The following is a 24,426-nucleotide window of genomic DNA, read 5'->3' on the forward strand; positions in this document are numbered from 1 at the left end:
ACAACAGCAATGTGATAATGACCAGATGATGTTGCCTGCGGAGTAACTATTGTTCAGTACACTGGGGATAGATCTAGTGTTTGTCAAATTAGTTCCATGGGATCTTTTACACCCTCCTGAGAGTACAGGCAGGGCCTTGTCTAAATTTTTATGTCTCATCCAAAAGTTGGCACATTGGTCAGGCCTTCAATACTGCACTGAAATGTTAGCTTTGATCATTGTTCTCAAGTGCTGGGGTGGGATTTGAATCCACAGCCTTATTACTCCGAGGAGAGTGCAACCAACTGAACCTATTGAATATCATGTTCCCTTCAAACACTTTCTATGTAAGGAAAGCTTAAAAAAGTCAGTATCTTACTTATACCAATAATGATTAAACTAAATATAATTGAACTGGATTTCATGATTTATCTGAAGCTTCAGTCTTTAAACATGCAGCTTGCTCCCAGGACTCAAAGAATAAAAAACAAAAATGCTGGAAATACCCCAGCAGCAGCTGTGGAGAGAATCAGAGTTATAATTTCAGGTCGATCACCAGAACTGGGGAAAGATAGAAATGTAATAGGTTTTGAGCAAGTAAAAGTGGGGAGGAAGAACAAAAGAGAAGGTCTGTGATAGGGTGGAGTGCAAGCGCGATTAAATGACCTGCCCTCCAACTAATTGTTGCCAGACATCAGAAAAATGTGGCAAGGGTTCCAGATTAATATGGAGTGTAAGAGTAAGAGCTGAAATGCTTTGCGACACTGTTAAAGCCTCTTCATCATTTAAAAAGCATGAGTCAGGATGGAATGCTCATTTCTCAGCCAGATGCAATACAGCATAACTGAGAAGCTTTGGCACCATTCAGATGAGAACGGATGCTTGATTGGTGCCTCTGCCACTGGACTCATTATGCACCCCTTCCCCAGTAGCCTAATGTGGCTTCTAAGCAGCCCACTTCACCAGTATCCCATCCACACCTTTAAACATTCACCCCCGATGCGCAGTAGCAGCAGTATGTACCATATACAAGGTATACTACAACAATTCACCAAGGCTTTTTCAACAGCACCTTCCAACCCCGCAACTTCTACCACCTGGAAGTACAAGGAACCATCTCCCACAGGAAACCATCTTTCCTTGACATTCAGTGACATTACCATCGCTGAATCCCCACCATCAACTTCTTGGGGTCACCATTGACCAGAAACCTAACTACCAGACAAGTGACATGTCTTTGGGTTGGTCCCAGGAAGACTGGATGAACCTTCAAGATTCGTGGAGTATATAAAGGAATTCCTGGAAGTAAATGGAAAGTATAACCAAATTCAAAGCATAAGCAATTATAACCTATAGCGTTGATGGTGCTTGCTTTGTTTAATTCTTATAGACAAAGTTTATTGGCTCATCAAAAGAGTAAAAAGTGAAATCTTGTGGCATAATTCTTTTGGTGAATTATTGGATGTTCAGATTTCTCTTTAAACCTTTAATAGTCCCTAACAGGATTGTAACAACACAATACAGTTTTTGCTCATTGAGAAGCACCACAGATATGATATTCCCTGCATGGCAAATCCAAGAAAAATGCAAGAAACTTTACCGACTGTTGTATGTGGCATTTTCAATCTCACAGAAGCGCTTGACTCTGTCAGTCATGAGTATCCTTCTCAAATGTGGCTGCCCTCAGAAATTTGTTGCTATCCTCCGCCTACTTCATGATGATAGGCAAGCTGTGATCCTAAACAACAGAACCACCACACGCTCTATCTCCATGAAGAATGATATCAAACAAGGATGTGTCTTCACACCAACCCTCTTCTCCAACTTCCTCACTGCAATACTGCACCATACCTCCAGAAAATTACCCACAGCTGTGAATATAGCTTACAGAATAGACAGGGAAGTGTTAAATCTACGCTGCCTTCAATCCAAAACCAAAATCACATCAACTTCATTAACTAATCTCAGGTATGGAGATGACACTTATGTATGTGCTCTCACTTAAACTGAACTCCAGATCATTGATTCTTTCCCCAAAGCATATGAGGAAGTGGGCCTTTCACTAACACCCCAGAAAACTAAGATCCTCTTCTAATCAATTCCCTTAGCAAATCTCCCCCTGTTGAATTAAGATCAGTGGCGATATCCTGGAAACTGTGGACCATTTTCAATATTATTTATTTATTTATTTATTCCATACAATACACACAGTACAAATGATCATGATCACACGATTTAAGGCAATTGCAAGATTCAAATACATCAATACATATGAATTATTCTTATGTTTGTGTGGAGGGGAAGTCATAAGCATTTGCTTGAAGGTCGACTCCCCACAAATAGAGAAGGGAAGTCTTGGGAGCCTCCTGTCAATGAAAGCAGATATAGATGACTGAAATTCATTGTCACCCCCAATCTGCCACCTGAGCCTCTGGATCTCTGAGGGAAAGAGTATTTGAGGACCAGGATCTCAAACTTGAGACAGTCTTGGTTTGCTAGGCAATAGTGATCCCCGTGCTGCAATATGTTTTGGAGGCTTGGACAACCTACAGCAGACACCTCAAAGCACTGGAGAAGTACCAGCAACGATGCCTTCGCAAGATCCTCCAAATCCGGTGGCAGGAAATTATAATGTCAGAAATGTAGGTCCCTTTTAAGAGTAAACCAGGACCAGCTTCAGAATGAATTGAGAGCAGGTGATGCTTATTGAAACCTGTACTTAAGAGCTGGGTTTTTCCCCAGTGGGGAGGGTTTTGCTCCTGGACAGGGAGAGGAGCCAGAAGGGAAGGGTGGAAACTGGCATTTGTACTTAACATTTAACAATAAAACAGTGTGATTCACAGAATATGTTCCGTAAATGGATATCCACCTAATTAAACAAGAAAGACAGCCCAACAGCAGCATTCTCTCACATGCCAATATGCCCACATCATGATGCTAATCATTCAAAACCAGCTCTGCAAGGCAGAACAAAGCAACTGCTCTACTCTAAACTCAGTCACAGCAGGAGACTCCAGAATTTTTTTTTTTATTTGTTCGTGGGATGTGGACATCGCTGGCTAGCATTTATTGCCCGTCCCTAATTGTTCAGAGGGCATTTTTAAGAGTCAACCACATTTCTGTGGGTCTGGAACCACATGTAGCTTCCATTCATAAACCAGTTGGGTTTTTTTTAACAACAATAGACAATGATTTCACGGCCATTGTTAGACTTTTAATTCCAGATATTTATTGAATTTAAATTCTACCATCTGCCATGGTGGGATTCAAACCCAGGTCCCCAGAGCATTACCCTGGGTCTCTGGATTAGCAGTCTAGTGACAATACCACTACACCACTGTCTCCGCATGAATGTCCTTAAGACATCTCTGAAAGTGTCAAACATCTCTGATCACTCATGAGGTCCCTGGCTTGTAACCAACCAAAACAGAAAAGGTTCATTTGGGCAAGTACGGAACACATCGAGAGACTTTTGGGATATGCAGAGGCAAAGTCGAGTCTTGGAGAAAGCACAAACCTCCAAACAACTCACCTATCCGATCCTTCAAGTGCCACCTGTCCTGCAGTGGTGGAGTCTGCAGATGACACATTAGACTTATCACCCATCTCCGAACCATCAAAATGGAGTGGAAGTAAATCATCCTCAATCCCAAGGGACTGCCTAAGAACGGACTGCAGCAACTTAAGCCTCCTTTGACAGCATCTTCCAAAACTGTGACCTTTACCACCTGAAAGAGCGAAGACAGACAGGAGATGACTGAGAATACTAACACCTGCAATCTCCCATCCAATTCACACACCATCCTGACTTGGAACTACGTTAGAACTCCTTCATTGTCGCTGGGTCAAAACCCTGGGACTCCTTAACAGCACTCTGGCTCACATCCCAAGAACAAATTAATAATAAAATCCTTTTCACTTTTCTTGAACATAAGTGTAACAATTGGTATTGCAGCTGTTAGCAATGCTCCTATGATCAAAGAGGGGAACCAATTTATTTTTCCACCTGCTGTGGGCAAGAAAAGCACTCTGAAGTTTTAGATACCTTGTTTTCCAAAGGAAGACTGATGTGTTAGATAGGAATCTTGGATTTGAACAGATGAGGCTCTTTAAGATATAGGAGAGACTTGTGCACCTAGGCTTTAGCTTGAGAGGGACATGATCCAAGTCCTTTAAAATGCTGAAAAACCCACTAGATGTAAGCAAAGTATTTAGCTTATATTGGGGGACGGAACTAAAAGGACTGTTAAACTTATAAGCTTCATAATTGTATTATGTTTTATGACTGTAGGTTTAAATTTAGGGTGATTGAAGGGGATCATGTGATCTGTTCTGCAGCCTGCCTAACGATAAGCCTGGGTGGTTTGATTGTTGGAGATCAAAGGAAGACTTGGATTGTTTTACTGGGAAGAAGGTGCAAGGTATTTACACTTGGAGCCAATAGCTGCAGTCTCTGAGTGGGTAGACTGAATCTCCCAAAGTCCCAGAAAGATGTTGCAGGTGTCAGGTTGTAAATGGTATGCTGTAAATGATCCATTTTATTTCTAGGTGAAAGCAAGCTGGGTCCCAGGATAGCTAATTAGCATTTCTGCCTGAATGCAAAGTTACTGTGTTTCACGTTGTCATGGGGAAGAGTGCCTGTGCCCTGTTATGATCCACATAGAGACCAATAACTTTTTAAAAGATGTTCAAATTTCCCGTTAAAAGCTGAAAGAATGACATGTCAAGGTTTCACATAACAAATGGCTAAAAGCACGATTGACTAAACACTTTTCTTTTTGTGGACAATTTGCACTTTAAACTACAGAGAGGGACATTCCCCTTTTATGCACATGGCACATTGTACTTCCAGAGGAAGCTATTTTTGAGATCAGGTTACAGGCTTCCCCATAAATCAGTAACTATCTCAGACAGACATCAGCAGAGAGAAAAGGCTACTTGTGCTTTGAGATTTACCACAGACAGATGCAGGAGGGAGACGGTCCCTAGTTGAGGAGACACATCCTGCAGCTTTCCAAGGATTCCAGGAGCTCTATCCTGGCATAGTGGGGGAAAGAAGAATCATCAGAATAGGCTTTACTGTCTGTGGTGGATTTAAGAAGCCCTCTGAAAACTGAGCAAAGTGCCTAGAGATGGGCCTGGTGAAATGGTGATATGAGAACCCAGTGAAAACTGGGGGCAAGTGTGGACTGTTTGTTATAAAGACCGCCCTGGGGAGTGTGATAAGTGTCAAAGGGCAATGTTCCCCTCTGCAGTTTAAGGTACAAGTTGCCCACAAAAAGAAAATAGCTTTTAGTTAATAGTGCTTTTAGAATTTGTTACAGTAAAAGTTTTAAAATGTGAAATCTTGTGTCATTCTTTCAGCTTTTAACTGAAAGTTCAAATCTTTTTTTTTAAAAAAAGTTATTGGTCTCTATGGGGATTATAACAGGACACAGACTTAACATTTGCTTCTTTAGGTAAGATTAAGCCTGTTGCATATTGAAGTGCATCTGTGGTACAAATTCCCAATAAAAGGCATTTGTGCTTTAAAAGGAATTAAAATCTTGTTGGGAATAGGGTCATAAGGGTGGTCATTAGGATAGGTGCAGACGAAGATGAGAAACTACACAGAACAAGCAAGATGCTTCTATGGCTAGAGGAGGATTCGAATCTGACAGTTCAGAAGTTGTTTTAAGCAAGAGTCATCCTGTTACAAAATGCTAAGTAACAGAGCACAAGCATCTGTTCTCACAGTTGAAGTTTGTAACTTGCTTCGAAGCAATGTGATTTAAGAAGTAGAAAAGAAAACTACTCTTAAATGATACAAAATATAGGATGGTTATACATTACAAAAATCTATGATAGTCTTTTGTGTCTTATGAACGTAAAACTGTAGTAACCAAATCAAGAAACCTAAGACAGCAATGTGAGCTATTTTAAGGTGGGAAACAGATTTGTGTATCATGCAGAGTGAAGCGTTATATGCAGAGCATCTGACTATACATGGTGTCAATATCTTGAGTGTTCTTAGATGTGTTGTTCTTTTCCTTCATGTGATGTAGCAATATTGTGTTTTTTTTTTTCTTTTTGCACAGGTTGAATAAACAAAGAAGAATGTATGTTTTAATTCAGTGCTGATGGTTGAGTGTGTAGTTATTATATTTTGATAGGATGTATATTCAGAGTATAAGTAAATTGAATGAGCTATAGAGACAATCCAGTTAACTTGCATTGTTGGAGAAATATTAAATGCAGAACTAGTTTATCGCTATTTTGTGTGACTAAATCTGCTTTTTATCATTAACAAAGAAAAACTTTTATAGATCAGTATAAAATGTGTGGAGTTTGCAAAGGATTATGAATTATACCTTCAATTACTGTGAATGCATAAGTTATCATATAGTTGAAGGAACATTTTTGTCTCTATCAACAGGAGAATGAAGAGCTCCGAGAACTAAAAGTTAATTGGAAGAATGAGCCAATTGTGCCTGTGTCTTCTAAAGAAGCTAGCACAAGACACTTGGGTGAGCTAGTAAGCAATCTTCAGGTGAGAATATATTTTGATGTGAGCAAAAGTTCGCCATATTTTTCTGTTGGAATACTATTTGTTATCTGGTTGAAGTGCCATGTGAACAATTTGCTGCAGGCACTTTTATTACCTAAACTTATTACTTGTGTGTTCACGTCCCTTACCTCAGACTGCAGGTTTGAAATAATTGTTGCAAATATACTTGAAAATTGGTATTGGTCTGGAAAATCTATTTTTGGTGGAGGTAGTGTGAGCAATTTTTCTCACCCAACTTTTGTTAAAACTACGTGGAAGTGTACATTGTGTGGATTAAAATGGTACTTGGGCCTCAATAACATTTTATGCAAGAGCTGCCAGTGCCTTCTATGGACAGCTTGTTCACTTTATAAATTTGGAAGTCAGACCGCATGCAAATGTTGCTGCATGTGGATTGTGTAGTCAGTGGAGCACACCCACTCCTTCAGGCTCCACAGGAACTACATTTTCTTAATTTTAATATTTTAAACTTTGGCGGCAGTTGCTGTTTGAGTTGTAGCAACTGCTGAAGAATATTGAGGAACACCTACCCTTCTCAACCAACAGTTTCCGCAAGGAGGCCCAAAACATGAGTTAGGAGCCTTATTTACATATATATAAGAAGTCTTACACCTCTTTTGGACAGCTATTCTTGAGGCCTGCTTTTATGTCTTAGATAAAAGAGTTCATTGGTCAACCAAACCCTAACTGCACACCTTCCTATGTTCTCCTTGGTTGCTACTTGCAGTCAATAACGGGGAGAGACTGATGTAAGAATAAATAGTGATGGTTTATTGAGACATAAGGCAGAGCACCAGATCATATGTTCTCACTCAGAAACCTCCAGAACTAGACTTACCATTCCCAGTTGTACTGTGATTCATCAGTGCTGTCACATAATCAGTACACTTGCATTCTCAATTTACCACACGCCCCCCCCCCCCCCCCTTTACTTAAAAGTGCAGCTAACAAGCTTAAAACACGTTAATTATTTACACAATAACTACTTACAAGTCAAGTCTCTCCAGAGGCCACCTTTGACGGGTTGAGCGTCGTAGCCCAATAACCTCGGCTGGTGTTCCCGAGACCACCTCCTTTTCAGGGGTAGTTGCCCACCATGTCCCTCAGTGGATGATTTTCACCATCTCTGGGTGCAGTCACATTCACTCCTGCTGCCCCTCCCCTCCAAGCTGAAACAGATAAAGGGCAACAAGCACAAAGCGATATAGCGATGAGCTGCATGATATGTGAGGAGAAAGAGGAAAAGGAAAAAAAAAATTTATATTTCTCTTTCCGAGGACTGTCAGTAATTTACCTTTTACTTCCTGCGTGTCCTATTCTTTGTAGCACTGACCCGTATCTCTATTTGCTCTTTAATTTCATTGTTGGCTGGACTAGGCTCAGACGTGAGCTGAACATGAATGGGCTCAGTAGTTGGGAACTCAGGGCCTTCTAGCTTTAAAACTTCAGGGCTTTTATGCAGCTGCTGCTTCAGCTCTTCCAATTCTTTCCTATTCTCATTAATAGTTTCCTGGAGAATCACATATTGTTGCCCCTTCTCAACCAATTCGTTCCTTAACTCAGCCAGAGACAGACTTAACTCTTCATTTTCTTCTTCATATTTTTTTCAAGGCACAGATTGGGAGCTGATTGAATTTTGTAGCACACAAAAGTACTTTAATCGATTTTTCCATTTCCTTTCCAAGGATGCTGACCTCAGCTTGAACTCTGTCCCGGTGTAACACTTCCACGGGCTTCTCCCATTGGGTCTTTGCACACTCATTTTTTCTTGCAGCAATACTTCTGGTTTTGAATTGGGAACTTAGTGGGCCCTCGAGATTTATCTCTCCCAGCCAGTTCCTTCTGAGGAGACTCGGTACCCTGCCTGACATTACAAATAGGGGTAACTTTGCTGACTATTCTTCATACTGCACTTTGACTTAACATACCCTTTTCACATTTATTTATTCGCCCTTGTATGTCCTCAGCTTTGTGTCTGAAACTTCTAACTTCAAAGGATGGGTTCCTTTACTCAGATATCTAAATGTATGCTCTCCAGTGATGGGCATTGACGCTCCTGTATCAACTTCTATATTAATGGGTTGTCCATTAACTGTAATGACTACTTGGGTTGGCTCAGTTCTACCCACTTTGAGGTTATAAAATGAATGAATATCTGATTCTATTCCTTCTGGCTCTTCCATGAGGCATATTTCACGATTTTTCCTTCTGCCTTTATAATGTTATTTTAGCCTTTCTCTGCAGTGCCGCCTTATGTGGCCATAGCAGTGGCAGAAAAAGTAGTCAACTTGTTTGAGTTGTCGCTCGCTCACTGGAGGCCTGGACATATTTCTCTCATTCGTTTTGTGGGTTTTCACTGCAGTACCATTTTTCTCCATGGTATGGAGCTAGAGAGCGCTTCCCGCCTTTCCGTGGAGTCCGAAGTTTTTGCGCCTTTTGTTGCCGGATTGTCCCTCTCGACCAGATGGACGGCGCCATTTTGTGTATTTTTTATAACTTCGAAATTTCTAACAGCACTCTCCATTGCGGTAGCTAATTCTAATGCCTTATTGAAGTCTAGACTAGGTTCGGCTAATAAACTCCCTTGGATAGTATCATCTCCAATCCCACATATCAGCTGGTCTCTCAACATATCACTAATGGACTTTCCGAATTCACAATGCTCAGTTAATGCCTCTAAAACGGCCACATAGTCAGCTATTGTCTCTTCCAGAAGCCTGTTCCTTGAATTGAACTTGAATCGCTGCATCGTAATTGAGGGCTTTGGTCTCAGGTGGCTCTGTGCAATTTTAATTACCTCATCAAAAGCCTTCGAGTCTGGGGCGGTAGGTGACGTAAGGCTGAGGATCAGCCCGTACATTTTACTCCCGCATGAGGTCAAAAGAATCGCCCTCTTCTCCTTCCCTGTGATGACATTAGCGGTTTAAAAAAAAGAATGCTAGCCGTTCAACATACTGAGACCAGCCATCTGAAATGGGGTCAAATGGATCGACATGCCCAAACTGAGGCATTGTGAACGACTGCAAGGGGACTGCACTTCCAATAGGCTTTCCAGATGATGACAAATTTAGGTGTTTCACTCGCCCTCTCTCTGGGGTCTCTTATAATTTTCTGTCCATAGCCATTTTTCATGTATCTACCCTTTTAAATGTATTGCCGCTTTAAGAGCAGTCACCATTTTTTTTAAGTCTGTCTCTGCAGCTGTTGGCTTTTCTCTGCTGGGTTTCGCACTCTTTTTTAGTTTTGGTGGGGTTCCCACGATTGTAATTCTGCAGAACTGCTTTCTGCTCCGATTGCTGGCTGTCATCTATTTTACAAGCTAAGCACAGATGCTCTTTCCAATGCTTTGCTTACCTGTCTTGAAATTTATTTTCTTTTGTCCTTTCTCCCATCCTCGTCGCCATTTTTATGTCTTGGGTAAATGAGTTCGTTGGTCAACTGAACTCTAACTACACGCCTTCCCTATGTTCTCCTCAGTTGCTGCTTGCAATCAATAACGGGGAGAGACTGATGTAAGAGTATACAGTGATGGTTTATTGAGACATAGGGCAGGGCACCAGATCATATGTACTCACTCAGAAATGCCCAGAACTAGACTTACCATTCCCAGTTGCCCACGCTGTACAGTGATTCGTCAGTCCTGTCGCATGATCAGTGCACTTGCATTCTCTTAAAGGGACAGGGTACCTCACTTTACCATACCTGCAAAGCAGCCTTTACCACAGTGGCCTCCATACTGCAGGGTCAGGTTAGGTACATGATGTTACATCCTGAAATAGCCCTTGTTGCCCCTCCATTTTCCAAACAGATAATGGGTACAACAAGAATCAATTTTTATCTCGCATTTATTCCATTCCTATATAATGAATGGAAAATTCGTATTTTTTTAAAATGTTAAATCAATAGGTAATTCAGGCAAAAAAAAATTAAATTTCGGATATATATTAATTAGCTTTATACACCTAACATTTTGACTACACAATGTACACCATAAGTGATTTTTTTTTTCTGTTTCTGTTGTGAATGCTCCCTTGGCGCTGGTAAGTTGGTGCAGTGCATCTTGTAACTGGTACACACTGAAGATACGGTGAGCTGGTGGCTGGGTGAGTGAATGTTTAAGGTGGTGGAGTGCCAATTAAGTAAGCCATTTTGTCCTGGGTACTGTTGAGTTTCTTGCCTGGATTAGTGCAACACCAATGCAAGTGGACATTATTCCATACCATTCCTAACTTGCGACTTGTGGAATGGCTTTGGAAAATCCAGAAGTGAGCCATTCGCTGGAGAATGCCCGGCCTCTGACCTGCCATTGTAACCACATTTATAAGCTGGTCCCGTTAAGTTTTCTCATCAATGGTGACATCCACGATACTGATGATGAGCAATTGAACATGGTAATGATGTTGAATGTCAAGGAGAGGTGGGTGGACTTTCTTTGCTGGCACTTTTGTAGTGCAAATCTTACTTGCCACTTATCAGCTGAGGCCTGAATGTTGCTCAAGTGTTGCTACGTGCTGGCAGGGTCTGTTTCTTTATCTGAAGAGCTGTGAATGGTACTGAACACTGATTACACAGTGAATATTCTCACTTCCCCGCTCTGACCTTATGGGTGGAAGGTTGAAGCAGCTGAAGATGGTTGCGCCTGGGAAACTACCCTGAGGAACTCCTGCAGCAAAGTCCTTGGGCTCAGATCATTGGTCTATGGCAACCTCAACCATCTTCCTTTGTGTTAGGATGAGTCCAGCCAATAGAAAAATTTCGCCCGATTCCTATTGGTTTCAATTTCAGTAGGATTCCTTGTTGCTACGTTCAGTCAGTCAAATGTTGGATGTGACCTTATCGAAAGGTCACATTTTATTTTGAACATATGAATTTAGAAAGATACATTGGATGCTCCTTTAAACAAAACTCTTTGCTTTTGGCGGGACATGCCATCAGTAGTTTTAAAATGAATCTTTGGTTTTAATGCTAGGGTGACTTACAGAATGGCCTCACAAAGGCTCATGTGCTGGAACGTCGACAGCTGTATGGATGGAATGATTTTGAAGTGTCGAAAAATGAACCAATTTGGAAGAAATACCTTGGCCAGGTAATGCTTGGCATGTGTGTGTGTATGCGCGCGTGTGTGAAATCTAAAATTATACAGATTTAGTGAAAACAAGAAAAACATGTGCAGCCCACATTTGAATGTAGCTTTGACCTTGGGTTAATTGTGATTGTCTTTCAAAGTTATATGTTACAAGAAGCAGTTTGATATTTTGCAGACATTTGGGCAGAATTTTAATTGCCAACGGAGGGTGGGTTCAGGTGTGGGTGGGATTTTAAGGTCTCAAAGTGCCTGTGGGCTGGGAATCCGACATGATCCTTCCCATTCCCAGTTTGACCGTGGTGCGTTTGGAAGAGAGTAGGAAACCCCAATGGAGCTGTTGGGGGGTAAGTACTTTAAATATTTGAATAGTCAATTAATTATGGATTTAACCCAGCATCCTGGCATTACTTGCCAACACATGGATTCCCAAGCTATGTGGAGCTTACCTGGGTCAACCAGGTGAGAAGAAAGCAGGAAACCATTGTTCAATGAAACTGAGAAGCTTAAAAGCCTTTAAATAGTGAACATGCACAGCTGTTGGCCAACCTACATCAAAGGCTTGTGCGCACCTCCCCATGCCCACGCAAAAGATGTAACACCTGCCCCTTCACTTCCTCTCTCCTCACTGTCCAATGGCCCAAACACTCCTTTCAAGCGAAGCAGCATTTCACTTGCATTTCCCCCAACTTAGTCTACTGTTTTCGTTGCTCCCAATGCGGTCTCCTCTACATTGGAGAGACCAAACGTAAACTGGGCGACCGCTTTGCAGAACACCTGCGGTCTGTCCGCAAGAATGACCCAAACCTCCCTGTCGCTTGCCATTTTAACACTCCACCCTGCTCTCTTGCCCACATGTCTGTCCTTGGCCTGCTGCATTGTTCCAGTGAAGCCCAATGCAAACTGGAGGAACAGCACCTCATCTTCCGACTAGGCACTTTACAGCCTTCCGGACTGAATATTGAATTCAACAACTTTAGGTCTTGAGCTCTCTCCTCCATCCCCACCCCCTTTCTGTTTCTTCCCCCTTCCTTTTGTTTTTTTCCAATAATTTATATAGATTTTTCTTTTCCCACCTATTTCCATTATTTTTAAATCTTTTATGCCCCCCCCCACCCCCACTAGAGCTATACCTTGAGTGCCCTACCATCCATTCTTAATTAGCACATTCGTTTAGATAATATCACCAACTTCAACACCTCTGTGTTCTTTTGTTCTTTTGTCTGTGACATCTTTTGATGATCTGCTCCTATCACTGCTTGCTTGTCCCTACAACAACACCCCCGCCCCCCTCCACTTCTCTTCCCCCCCACCCCCACCTTAAACCAGCTTATATTTCACCCCTCTCCTTGTAAAGAAAAATCAGTTCTGTTGAAGGGTCATGAGGACTTGAAATGTCAACTCTTTTCTTCTCTGCCAATGCTGCCAGCCCTGCTGAGTTTTTCCAGGTAATTCTGTTTTTGTGTTGTGTGCTTGCAGTGGTTGTTTTGAGAGTCAGATTTCACTGCTACATGGATAATTTCCAACTTTTCTGAAGTGATATCATCTTTTTTTGGAACTTCCCTGCTCTCAGACTTCACTGGAGCATGGGAGCAACTTAAATACGTATAGCATGGACCTCTGATGAGGAACAACAGGAGCAGCCACACCAACAGGAGCAGCAACATCACCAACAGCAAGGACCTTTTCCATAGCCATATGCCACTCCATAGAACAGAGCTCCATAGACACCGAGTTCCAGCTTGAATAAGGCGATAATCCCAGCATAGGATATCCAGATGCAGGATCAGCTTCTTCAGCATGACTGAACAACAGTGCCTCAGGATGCTCAGGCTTTCATAGCAGACCATTGACAATTGCTGAAAAAAAGAGATTTTTTTTGTCACAACTTTTTGTCTTGCATTCATCAAGACAATTCGCAAGAAAATACCAAATGAAAGGGGAACACTATTGATACTGTATGAGAAGAAAGTGTTGATTAGTTGGCAAGTGGATTCTGATCTAGACCCGCCACCATTGTGTGGATCAGTATTCGTCGAACTTTGGCTTGTCTGTCAGTGGGTGTAGATCATGTCGGGTAGAGGGAAAGGTGGTAAGGGTCTGGGCAAAGGCGGAGCCAAGTGACACCGTAAAGTCCTTCGCGATAATATCCAGAGTATTCGTCGAACTTATGAATTCGGCAACTTGCGCAGCTGAGTTCAATTTTAATGACATCAAGTATGCCCAAATAAATGGAGTTGCCATGGGATCCCCCCTAGGCCCAGCTCTCACAAACATCTTTGTTGGGTTTTATGAGAAACATGTCTTCAGTGGAATGACACCTAACCTCTGAGCCCTTGCATATTTCCAATATGTGAATGGTGCGTTTGCTATATTTAACTCTGCAGCTGCATGTAATAATTTCCTTACATGTCTTAATGGGCTCCATCCTGTGCTCAAATTCCTCTTTGAAATGGAGCAGTCAAATGAACTCCCTTCCCTTGACGTACTAGTTGAGAAATCTGCCAAGGGTTTCTCTACCATGGTCTACTGCAAGCCTTCCTTCACTAGTCAATATACATGTTGGGATTCTTACAGTTCTACATGCTATAAAATTAGTCTGATCAGCAGCTTCGTAAATGGGGATGAACCATTTACTCACCATGCAAGCTTGATGTCGAAATAGGGTGCATAAGGGGCATTCTGCTGGATAATGGCTACCCTGATCAGATCATTTCATGCTGCATTTCACTCAAACTCATGAACGGGCCTAAGGCCAATACTTTCAGCCCTGAAAAATGCCCAGTTTACCTCAGATTACCCTGGAAGGGCAAGGTATCTCAATGTGGACAACAGATGAGGCTAGCCTTTTTCACGCTGCTACTATGCAGTAGCTACACGAGTAGGATTCACCACTATATGATGCTGCCGTTAAGCCAAAAAGATATTCTGCCTATCACACAAATGAGTAATGTGGAATAATGTTTCAGTGCCAGTGTGATGCTAGGTATGTAGGCCATGTGTCCCAAGTACTGGCAGATTGTATCAAACAGCATGTCCCTCCCTCGCAATGGGCAGGGTACAGACTGTACCCAACCAGCCTGTGCTTGCAAAACTCAAAACACAGTGTCCAACCTTAGATGTGAATCCACGATTGGACAACATTTGCTAAATAATCCTCAGTGTGCTAAGAATTACGCTGACAACCAATTTAAGATTGTCAGTCAGGCTCACAGTGTGGCACATTTGCGTGTACTGGAAGCCACATATATTAATATACATGGCCCTGTTCTTTGCAGACAGAAAGAACATGTACACACGTTGAGCCTGTTTCAGCTAAACAAAATAAGTTACAGCCATTCGCTGGGTCATTCCGCAGGGCAATGCATTGAACAATCAACGTCAAGTTGCCTAGTTTAAATGCCAAATAATGTCACGATCAACTGGTGTATTATCCATGGAAATGCCTCTACCAGTCAGAGTCCACTTGCCAACCACTCTCTTCTCATACAACATAAATTGTTGTTCCCGTTTCATTTGGTATTCTTGCAAATTGTCCTGATGGGTGCAAGACAAGAAGCTTCGACAAAAATCTTTTTTTTAAGCAATATTCAAGTTCTGTACTACCAACCAACCATTAACAGATCATTGCTGATTTCGGCAGCCTCCCTGAGTAAGAAAAAGAACACCAACCTAAAGAATTATGACATTGGGAAGGGTGACCAAAAGCATGGCCAGAGAGGTAGATTTTGAGGAGATTTTAAAGGAAATAGAGAGGTAGAGATGTTTTGGAAGAGAATTCAAGAGCCTAGTGCCTAAACAGCTGAAAGGTGGCTGCCAACGTGGATCAAAGAAAGTCTGAAGTGGAGTTCAGTGGCTGTAAGAATCGAGAAGAGTACAAATGAAAGGGAGAGATGAGGCCTTCAGAAGGCTTATTTGGGAGCCTAGTCAGAGGAGCATTAAAATGGTCAAGTGTAGAGGAAAGAAAGGTATGGATCAGAGTTTTAGCAACTGGTGGCTGAGGCAAGGGCAGAAGCCGAAGATATTGCAAAAGTGGAACTAGGTCATCTTTGTCATTGTAGAGAACATAGAGTCAGCAACACAACTTGAGAAAATTGGACACCAAAGTTGAAACAGTCTCATTCAACTAGAAATGGTGTCAGGAAAGGGGACGTAATCAGTGGTGAGTATAGAATTTAAGGCCATAACCGCCTAACTGGAGGAAATTGCAGTTCATTCTGGATATTGGACAATACATCTGGCAACTCATAGACAGTGGAGATGTTAACAAATAGTTGTGAGGTACATTTGGGCATAGCCAGAAAACATGTGGAAGCTGAATTCATTGGCAAGGTATTAATTCTGCATCCTGATGTCTGGGTCAAATGGGGTCATGACCCTGCACTGAGTGAGAAAGAATCATCCGGCAGTGATTTTTTTTTCCCTGCACTGGTCAAATAGTGACCAAAATGTGGGTGGGCTCTTGAAGATGGAGAGCAAATAGGAGGCCCTTCAGCTTAGAAGGAACAGCAGCCTGCAATGCAGGTAAGGGAGAGACTCTCCAACTTTTTAACTTTCAAATTAAAAATGCACTCAGGAGCTGGGCCACCGTTGCGGAGGTGGAATCTCTCCACAGGGTGGCTTTTGGTCGCCGACAGGCAGGAAGGACGGGAGAGTGTCAAAGCCTGCTGGATGCCCTGCTCTCTTCACCACACCCCCTCACCCCCACCACCACCACCAACCAACCACAGCCCCACAGGCCTGCTGCTGGGAGACCACATCCAGACAGTTGGCCTAGCCCTGGTGCCTCTGACAATGAGCATTTATAGAACCATAGAATAACCATAGAAAAGTTCCGACATAGAAAGAGGCCATTCAGTCCATGTCTGCGCCGGCCATAAAAAGAGAAAAAAGAAGCTAACCACTCAGATATTTTCAATCCCATTTCCAGCACCTGGTCCGTGGCCTTGCAGGTTACAACACTTCAGATGCAGATCCAGGTACCTTTCAAACGAGTTGCGCGCTTCAGCCTCAACCACCAATTTAGGCAGGGGATTCCAGATGCCCACCACCCTCTGGATGAAAAAGTTTTTCCTCATGTCCCTCAAATCCATCTACCAATCACCTTAAATCTCTGCCCCCTGATAATTGACCCCTCAGATAGGGGTTGACCACTTTAATAGTTCTTTAATTTTCTTTAATTGGCTATTGCCACTCAGGTGTAGGTAGCCCTCTGTCCTGCATCTCACTTCTAGGAACGTGTCCCAGGGGTGAGAAGGTGCTGGTGTCAATTTTTGCTGAATCTTCATGCCCGCCTGCCTGCCTTTGCCCTCACTCACATATGAGGGTAAAAATTTGGCCCCAATCCTTTGGATGCTGTGGCTAAGGAGCAGCATGTGGGTGAGGAAGAAGAACCAAGGAAGATCTTTTGAGAATTCCAGGGCAGGAAGAGAAGCAACTGCTGGAGATGCTTTTGTTGCAATCCAAGTGGAACCAAATGAGAATTTGGTTGGGACAGGAAGGAGTGTGGCAATATTAGTCCCCTACAGTTGAGCTAGGAGGGGATGTTGGTGAGAGAGAGGAGCTGGGGCCAGTTGGTGTTGTTGCTCATAAGCAGGTTTTTAATTTCTTTAAAAGCTTTGCAGTTTGCTTATGAAATTTATAGTTTTTATACAAAATAATATATTGCTGTAGTTTAGCAGTAGCGCTGGTTTAAAATATTTGTACTTCCACCAGAATTGCAGTAGGCGAGCAAATGGTGACCTTCATGGATGAATCAAAATGTTAGGATTGTGTAAATTTGTTGCTACAAAACTTTATAGAGGTTTTATATCGAGATTTTAAAAAAAATTAACTTGAAGTACTTAATTTGTTGTGAGTTGAAATAATCTGTTAACAATTATAAACATGTTGGATAATATCAGTTCATGCTTATTCTTCCTTGCACTGTTAACATTTGACTGTTTAACTTAAGATTTCAATCCTTTTGCATGTGACCTTGGCTCTTTCAGCCAATATTGCACGATACATTTTCCTCTCTTAAGTCATTAAGTTTTGTTTATCCAGCACTGTAATGGATGCATTGTTCATTATGTATGTGTCAGAAGCCAAAGTGAATACTTAATTTTAAAAAGACCAGTATATATCAGCTTTTACAATCACATTGATTCCATTCAGACACAATTATTTTATAAGAACAAGATACATACAAAATCATGACAGGCATATTAAAAACAGATTTATATTTTGATATATAATATGTTCAGTGTTATTTTGTGCACTTGCTAATTTTTGGTTTCAATCCTAGTTCAAGAATCCCCTTATTCTGTTGCTTTTGGCCTCAGCTGTTATTAGTATCATCACTAAAGAGATTGAAGATGCAGTGAGCATAACAGTGGTATGTATAAATGTTCACCCAATCAACTCTGTCAGTGAATGTAATTTGGCACGTAACTTTGACCTGTTTCTGTTTTGGCGAGGGAGAAATGGGGGACCAACTTTCCACAGTTCAAAAAAAAAAATCAAATTTTAAATGTTGGGCAGAATTTTGCCCTTGATGGGCAGGCAGGCCCCACTGGCTCGGTGGTGGGCGGGCAGCCGATCGTCACCGCCGAAACGTGCCCTGCCGCCATTTTAAGTGGGCGGGCCAATTAAGGCCTATGCACTTCCTGAGCTGGGGGGGTGGATTTCCCAACTGTCAGAATACGCTCTTTCACGCATGTGCACAAAAGAGCGCACATCTCCCTGAGACTAAGTGCTGTCTCAGGGAGAGCGCTGACAATGTTTCAAACTTGAAAAATAGAATAATAAAAAAAATTATTAACATGTCCCCACTCATGTGACAATGTCACATGAGAGGGGACATGTTAATATATATCACTAAAACTTTATTAAACTTTTTAAAAACAGACATGAAACCTCATCCCGCCGGTGGATGAGGTTTCATGTTTTTTCAGCAGCCCTCCGGGGCTCCTGGCCTGTCTGCCAGCGTTAAGGTTGGACGGGCAGGACCTTTTAATTGGCTTAATTATCCTGTCAATGGCCTCAATTGGCCGTTGACAGGTCGGGGGTGGACAGCTGATCACGCTGTCCGCCAGCCTTCCTGAATATTTAGATGGGGCGGGATGGTGACGGATTTCACCCCGATGTCATTCCGCATCATTTTCCTGTCGGCGAGCGGGCCCCGCCCCCAGCTCACCGACGGAAAAATTCTGCCCGTTGGGTTTTAAAAGCAAAATGTGTGCACAAACAAATTTTTAAATAAAGGATTACAAAGAGAGGTGGTTAAAATACTCAGTAAGCTAGATATTGAAGTTATTTCTTCAAAGAATGAAAGCACTCAGTAATTTGCTTGCTTATTTCAGTACTCGGTATAGATTTCAGTCTCTAGTCCTGGGCATTCAGCAGAGGTTTCCTCTTTCATTTTAGTTGTGAGAATGAGAAGACAAAATAAGGACAGAAAAAACACACACCAACTGTTCAGGTTTTTAAGCAGAGAGCCGCTAGTGCAGGATTTTATCAGTGCCCAGAAGATTAGAAATTGGTTGTTAGCTGGAGGGCACAGATTAAAGGTAATTGGCAAAAAAGAGGGTATATGATGCATTATGTATGCTTGGCTGAGAGCCCAGACAGCTATTATAATACTAGAACATCTGCGTCCCAGAGGAAACATTGTTTGTTTGATAGCTCAGGCTCTCTGATCTCTGCTGTCAATTTTACAATGTTTGGTTATGTGAATTAAGTGGTTTCAAGGGCTTGTGTTCTTTGAAGCTTCAAAGGGCCTGAATTATTGACACCTTAATTAACTTGCAGTTCAAACTTTTTTTTCCAAGCATAGAAGTTATCAATGGATTACTCTTTTTCAAAGCTTTTTTTTTACAAATCCCACTTCAGGGTTCATTGATTCTAGAAAGGGTACAGTGGATCAATGGGCATATAAGTGCCATAGCTTGGCAAAGGGAGCATGAGGGGGCATAGGGGACATGGGGTGGCATGGATGGGAAATGGGGAGTGTTTGGAGGATGAAGTGGGGGGCTGAGGGCTGCAGAGCCTTTGTGCTTTTTTTTTAATTGGGACAACCAAGGCCTTTTAACACCCTGCCTCTGCACCCAGCAGCACCTGTGGCTGCCTCCACATTTCTTCCCAAGTTGGCTGGCCCGATTCCAGCCCGCACCCGGCACCCAGAAATGCAGGTCCCGCCTTTGCAGTCAACTTCTCCTGAGGCAGGTGGGCCGAGCCAGGGATTTTCCCAGCTCCCCCTACCCACCTCAAGGATGAAAATCCAGGCCACTTTATCCAGTTTATATGTGAAGGAAATTTATTGTTGTATTCCGAAAATCGGAAAAATAGGAAAAATAGGAAGAGTTGCTACTTGGTCACCACCTATCAATTTATTACAATATAGTTATGTTTTAGGATATATATCATTTCAATAAGGGTTGAAATTCTTAAAGAAACCATGTAGCTTTTGTTGTTATTATAAACATTCACTAGATGTGCAACTCAGCTGAAATTACTGTAATAAGGTATTTTGTGTTGCTATTTATTTTATACACTTTGACATGGTACCTACATTTCGTGCAGTTTCTTTAAATACCAATCGTATAGCATGCGTTTTGTCTCTACTGCTCTTTCAGATCTTTTATTTATGAACGTGACATCCTACTATAACTCCATTGCATTTATTTATGCCCACAAAAAAATGTAACATTTTCTTCCCAATATTATCCATTGGATCTTATCGAGACAAAGCATTCAATCATTTTCAGCTACAAAACTGAGAATGACCAGTACAAAGTGGGCCAAGATGCTTCAGCTGCCAGTAGATAGTCATCCATATCCCTGTACAAATCTAAAGGCCTTTCAACAGGTTTTAGTTATAATCTTTCGAGGATAGTTGTACCATGTTAAGCATTTTCATATTTTCACCAATTGGATCTCACTGTCAACAGCAAAAGAGGACTATCTTCCAAGGACATGGTTTTGCATTGATATGTAGCTGGGAACTAATGAAGAAAGACAGAAGGATACTGCCTAAATGAATGAGTCTTCATGTTTTCAATGCTATTCTCTCCCTAACAGCAATTCCACAATCGCTGATCACGATTTAGATGACATTCTTTTCTTTGGGCTTTTGTTTTTTTTTTTGTAGCTCTGGCCCCAGAATTCCTGGGGTCCACTCTATTGGTGCAATTGTGGCGGTAATAAAATTGCTACTCACCCTGGCTTCAGGACAAAGAGTCTGCCCCGAATCACAGAAGCAGGACCAATTGCACATCTAGGTTAAGCACACCAATCCTGTATGGGTACATCAGTGACACCTGACCTTAAAAATAAAAATTAGCTCCAAAAGGAGCCATTTGGAGTCTAGACAAAGAGAACAACTCTCCTGCAATTGATTACTTTGGTAAAGACTAGTGACCTTCATGAGGGCCTTAGACACATTCCAGCTAAGCTAACAACAGTTCTCCTGAGATCTTTCAAGACTGTAAAAGTGAAAAAGGCGAGTCCAGAAACTCACTCTGCCACATCGGCAACAGAGCTACTTATAGCCCTGCACTAATCATGTCCCCTCACCACCCCAATCAAACCTTCCTCCCCATCCACAATATGCCACTGAAATTTGAAAGGCTGGGGCAGCGTCCTCACATAACCAATGTCTGCCTTAAGTTCTGGGATTCCCCTTGAGCAAAAATTGAGCTTCCTGCCCACTCTAGCCTGAATCCTGTTTGCCAGCTCACATGCATTTTAAAGCAAAGTTTGTATAATAACAAAAATCCATCTAAATGGGAAAAATTCTAAATTGATTTTAATTTTAGAAAGACTGTTTTGGAGAGGGAATTCTGGAAAAGCACTGCATCAAACTTGTGGTGAGACTTGATGCAAAAGGAATTGAAAATACTGTGCTGTGTGTTTCTGAATAGATTGCAAAGATTGGCTGAGCTTGAAGGACCGGGAACGCAGAAGTCCTTCTGACTTTAATGACAGGACCTCATTTTTTTTCTTCTGTTTCCTGCCTGGCAGCAGGCTAAGTTGACAGCTGGCTGTTTACCACCCAAGAAAGCCAATGGCAGGAAGCAGCAACTGGAAACCCTTGGCCCCTGGCAATCAGAAAGGGAGCAGGTGCAGGTCGTGGCTTTGCGGGGGGGGGGGAGGGGCTGATGGTTGGTGGGGGTGAGTGACCATGGCAGGGGCTAAAGAAGGTGCAGATTTCTTCCTTGAGGGGATGGGCAAGAAGTACTGTTAAAAACCATTTAACTCCAGGATTCAGCAGCTTCCGCCACCATTTTGCTGGCAGATTTCAAAAGCCTTGGGAGTGCACAGTAGAAGCCTGATTTCAGTTTGTTAATGATGTGTCCCACTTCTCCAGGCTACTGTAAAGATGGCAGCTGGCACCTGTGTACAAGGTTGGGGCCATTTCCCCTTGCTCTCAGTCTATCTTCTCCACTTGTTAATTTTTGGCAGCAGAAGAATGTTACATCCATATTATAGCTGATGCTGCTACCTGAAGTCCAGGTCCCAACACCTCTGCCCTTCAATGCCTCCAGTTCATTTCAAATTCCTGAGGAGGGCATTAACAACATTAAGAAACAAGTGAAGAGGGTATGTAATGCTGTGTTAACTCAATGTTATGACAATTACACAGCCCTTCCTTGAGGCTTTTTCCTGTCTGGTTAATGCTCTGTAAACACAAAACTTTATTAAAAGATTACTTTTTTCAGAGCTTCCACCTCACAGAGAAGGCTTCAAGCCAATCCACATCCAACAACCTGCTCTGAATACTCTTCTAATATTTTGACAGCTGTGAAAAATTGCACAATAGCAGTTGAGACAACCCACAACATCCTGAAATAATCAACATTTTAAATAAAACAATCCACAACATCTTTTTTTTTAAAACGTCAATTCGCTGTATCTTCTAATGTTAATGGATCCTTTAAAACATTTCCATATCCAGATCTGCATCTTCGCCAAAAACTAATGTAAGGAACATATCTTTTTATTCTTGTTGGACTGTTGTAAATAATATATCTTTTTATTTTCTGTTGGACCATGAATTAAAATTACAATGGCTGAAGTTTAAAGGACATGTCCACTGGAACAAGATGAACGATATATATAATATTGCAGTCCTGTAACAGGGTGTGCCATTAAAGACAGGATGGTGCTAGAAAGGAGTCCTGGACCAAGGGAGCTGCCTAACAACAGCATTTTAATTACATTCTGTCCAGGTGACCCTGGTTTGTGTGAAGAGCAGTGCAGCTGAATAGCTCCTAGCCTGAAAGGGAAAAGACCTAAAACTTCTCTCTCCTGAGTGTGTAAGATTCCAGAAATCCTACAAGAATAGCTAGCTGGCTATTTCTCCTCATAGCTCTATAACCTGCTCTCTCTGAAAACCCCTGTCAAGAGGCAAAGGGGAAAATCATTGTTTGAGACATTGAAAGGCAAGTGCTCAACCAGTGAATTAAAGACTGAAATTGCTGGAGGACCACCTTGTGTAATCAACAAGAACTAAAAGGGATTTGGAAGACATCGATCAAAATCAACCCAATGAACCCTGTCTCCCGGAATTGGCGCTATTGAACAGTTTTATCGCATCCTTAAAATCCATGTTTTTGTGTGTCTTATGTGTCTTGTATCTGTGTGTGTGTATAGGAATTTAAGAAGGGGGTAGAGTTTAGGTTATACAGTTAGAAATTAGCAGTTCATTTTTCTTTCTTTTGCCACTGGTTAACGACAGTTTGTTCAATAAACAGTTATTTACTTATTAAGTTTACAAACCTGGTGCTTGTATTCTGTTAACCTAAATTAAACAATTAGGTAGAATTGGGGCAATCTGGTGGTTTGCTCAAACTTTTTCACATTTGTCACGGCTCGGAGAACAAGTGGAGCTTAATATTACAGTGCACTAACCCAATGGATCGTGACACTAATCAGTTCTTCCTTGCGCCATATACTATCTGTGTTCCAGGTTTCATTGAAATCTGCCATTAGTTTCTGAGATATTTTGTTGACAAATGGACTAACATGGTGAAAACCTTACCCCTGTTCACCTTCAATGCTAAGATAGCACCAGTGCTTTGCTTGATGCATACCAAAAATTTTTATTACTTAACCCATGATGAAGAAACATTTTTTTCTGCATTACAGGATTTTCAAATGGTGGCACCCAGACTCCCACATTGAACCCTTTTGCATTTCTGACCCCAGGCAAGATCAATGTCAAGCTGATCAGTAATTAGCAGCACCGGGTCTTTCTGGCTGAAGGCCTGTGTCTAGGCAGCAAACAATCCTCTTCATCAGGGGTATGCAAAGGAGAAGAATGAGCTTTTAGGCAAGCAAGGGTACCTTCTCGCGTCTTTGTCATGAGGTGGCTAGATAAAGTGTTAAAGTGATGCAGCAAATTCTGACACAACTGTTTAATCAAAAATATCCAAACACAAAAAGTATTTAATGAAATTCTGTATATTTGTGAAACACAAAGTATTTTATATACAACTGAGTAACCTGACGTCATTCATTTTATAGGCCATAGTAATTGTTGTCACAGTTGCCTTTGTGCAGGTAAGATATATTTACCTGTTCAGTCAATCTTTGTGAAATTTATGACTTAAAATCTTTCTGCTGCCTAGTAACCATTTATTTTTTGTTTCAGGAGTACCGTTCTGAGAAGTCTCTGCAAGAGCTAGGCAAACTAATCCCTCCAGAATGTAACTGGTACGTGCCGCCTCCAAATATTTCATAGAGTTGTGGGAGCAATCCTCCCTGTTCACTTGGTAGAATGATGCATGGGGCAGGAATTTTCTGTGAACTGCTGGGGCTTAGCTGCAATAGAAGT

The 24,426-nt window shown here is 41.9% G+C and overlaps 1 protein-coding gene across 6 annotated transcripts in view; it reads left to right on the forward strand.

Moving 5' to 3' along the window:
• The window catches only part of LOC121279622 (calcium-transporting ATPase type 2C member 2-like), a 72,179-nt gene that overhangs the window by 4,204 nt on the left and 43,549 nt on the right, over positions 1–24,426 (forward strand). For all 6 annotated transcript variants that reach the window (XR_005943449.1, XM_041190792.1, XM_041190794.1 and 3 more), the window contains exons 2-6: positions 6,395–6,508; positions 11,496–11,612; positions 17,896–17,985; positions 24,117–24,152; positions 24,244–24,305. Coding sequence is in view for 5 of the 6 variants with exons in the window: in XM_041190792.1 (XP_041046726.1) it covers positions 6,395–6,508; positions 11,496–11,612; positions 17,896–17,985; positions 24,117–24,152; positions 24,244–24,305 (419 nt within the window). In the remaining variant the exon portion in view is untranslated. The remainder of the gene's footprint in view (positions 1–6,394; positions 6,509–11,495; positions 11,613–17,895; positions 17,986–24,116; positions 24,153–24,243; positions 24,306–24,426) is intronic.

The sequence above is a fragment of the Carcharodon carcharias genome, chromosome 7 (genome assembly GCF_017639515.1).
Source record: "Carcharodon carcharias isolate sCarCar2 chromosome 7, sCarCar2.pri, whole genome shotgun sequence".
NCBI lineage: Eukaryota > Metazoa > Chordata > Chondrichthyes > Lamniformes > Lamnidae > Carcharodon > Carcharodon carcharias.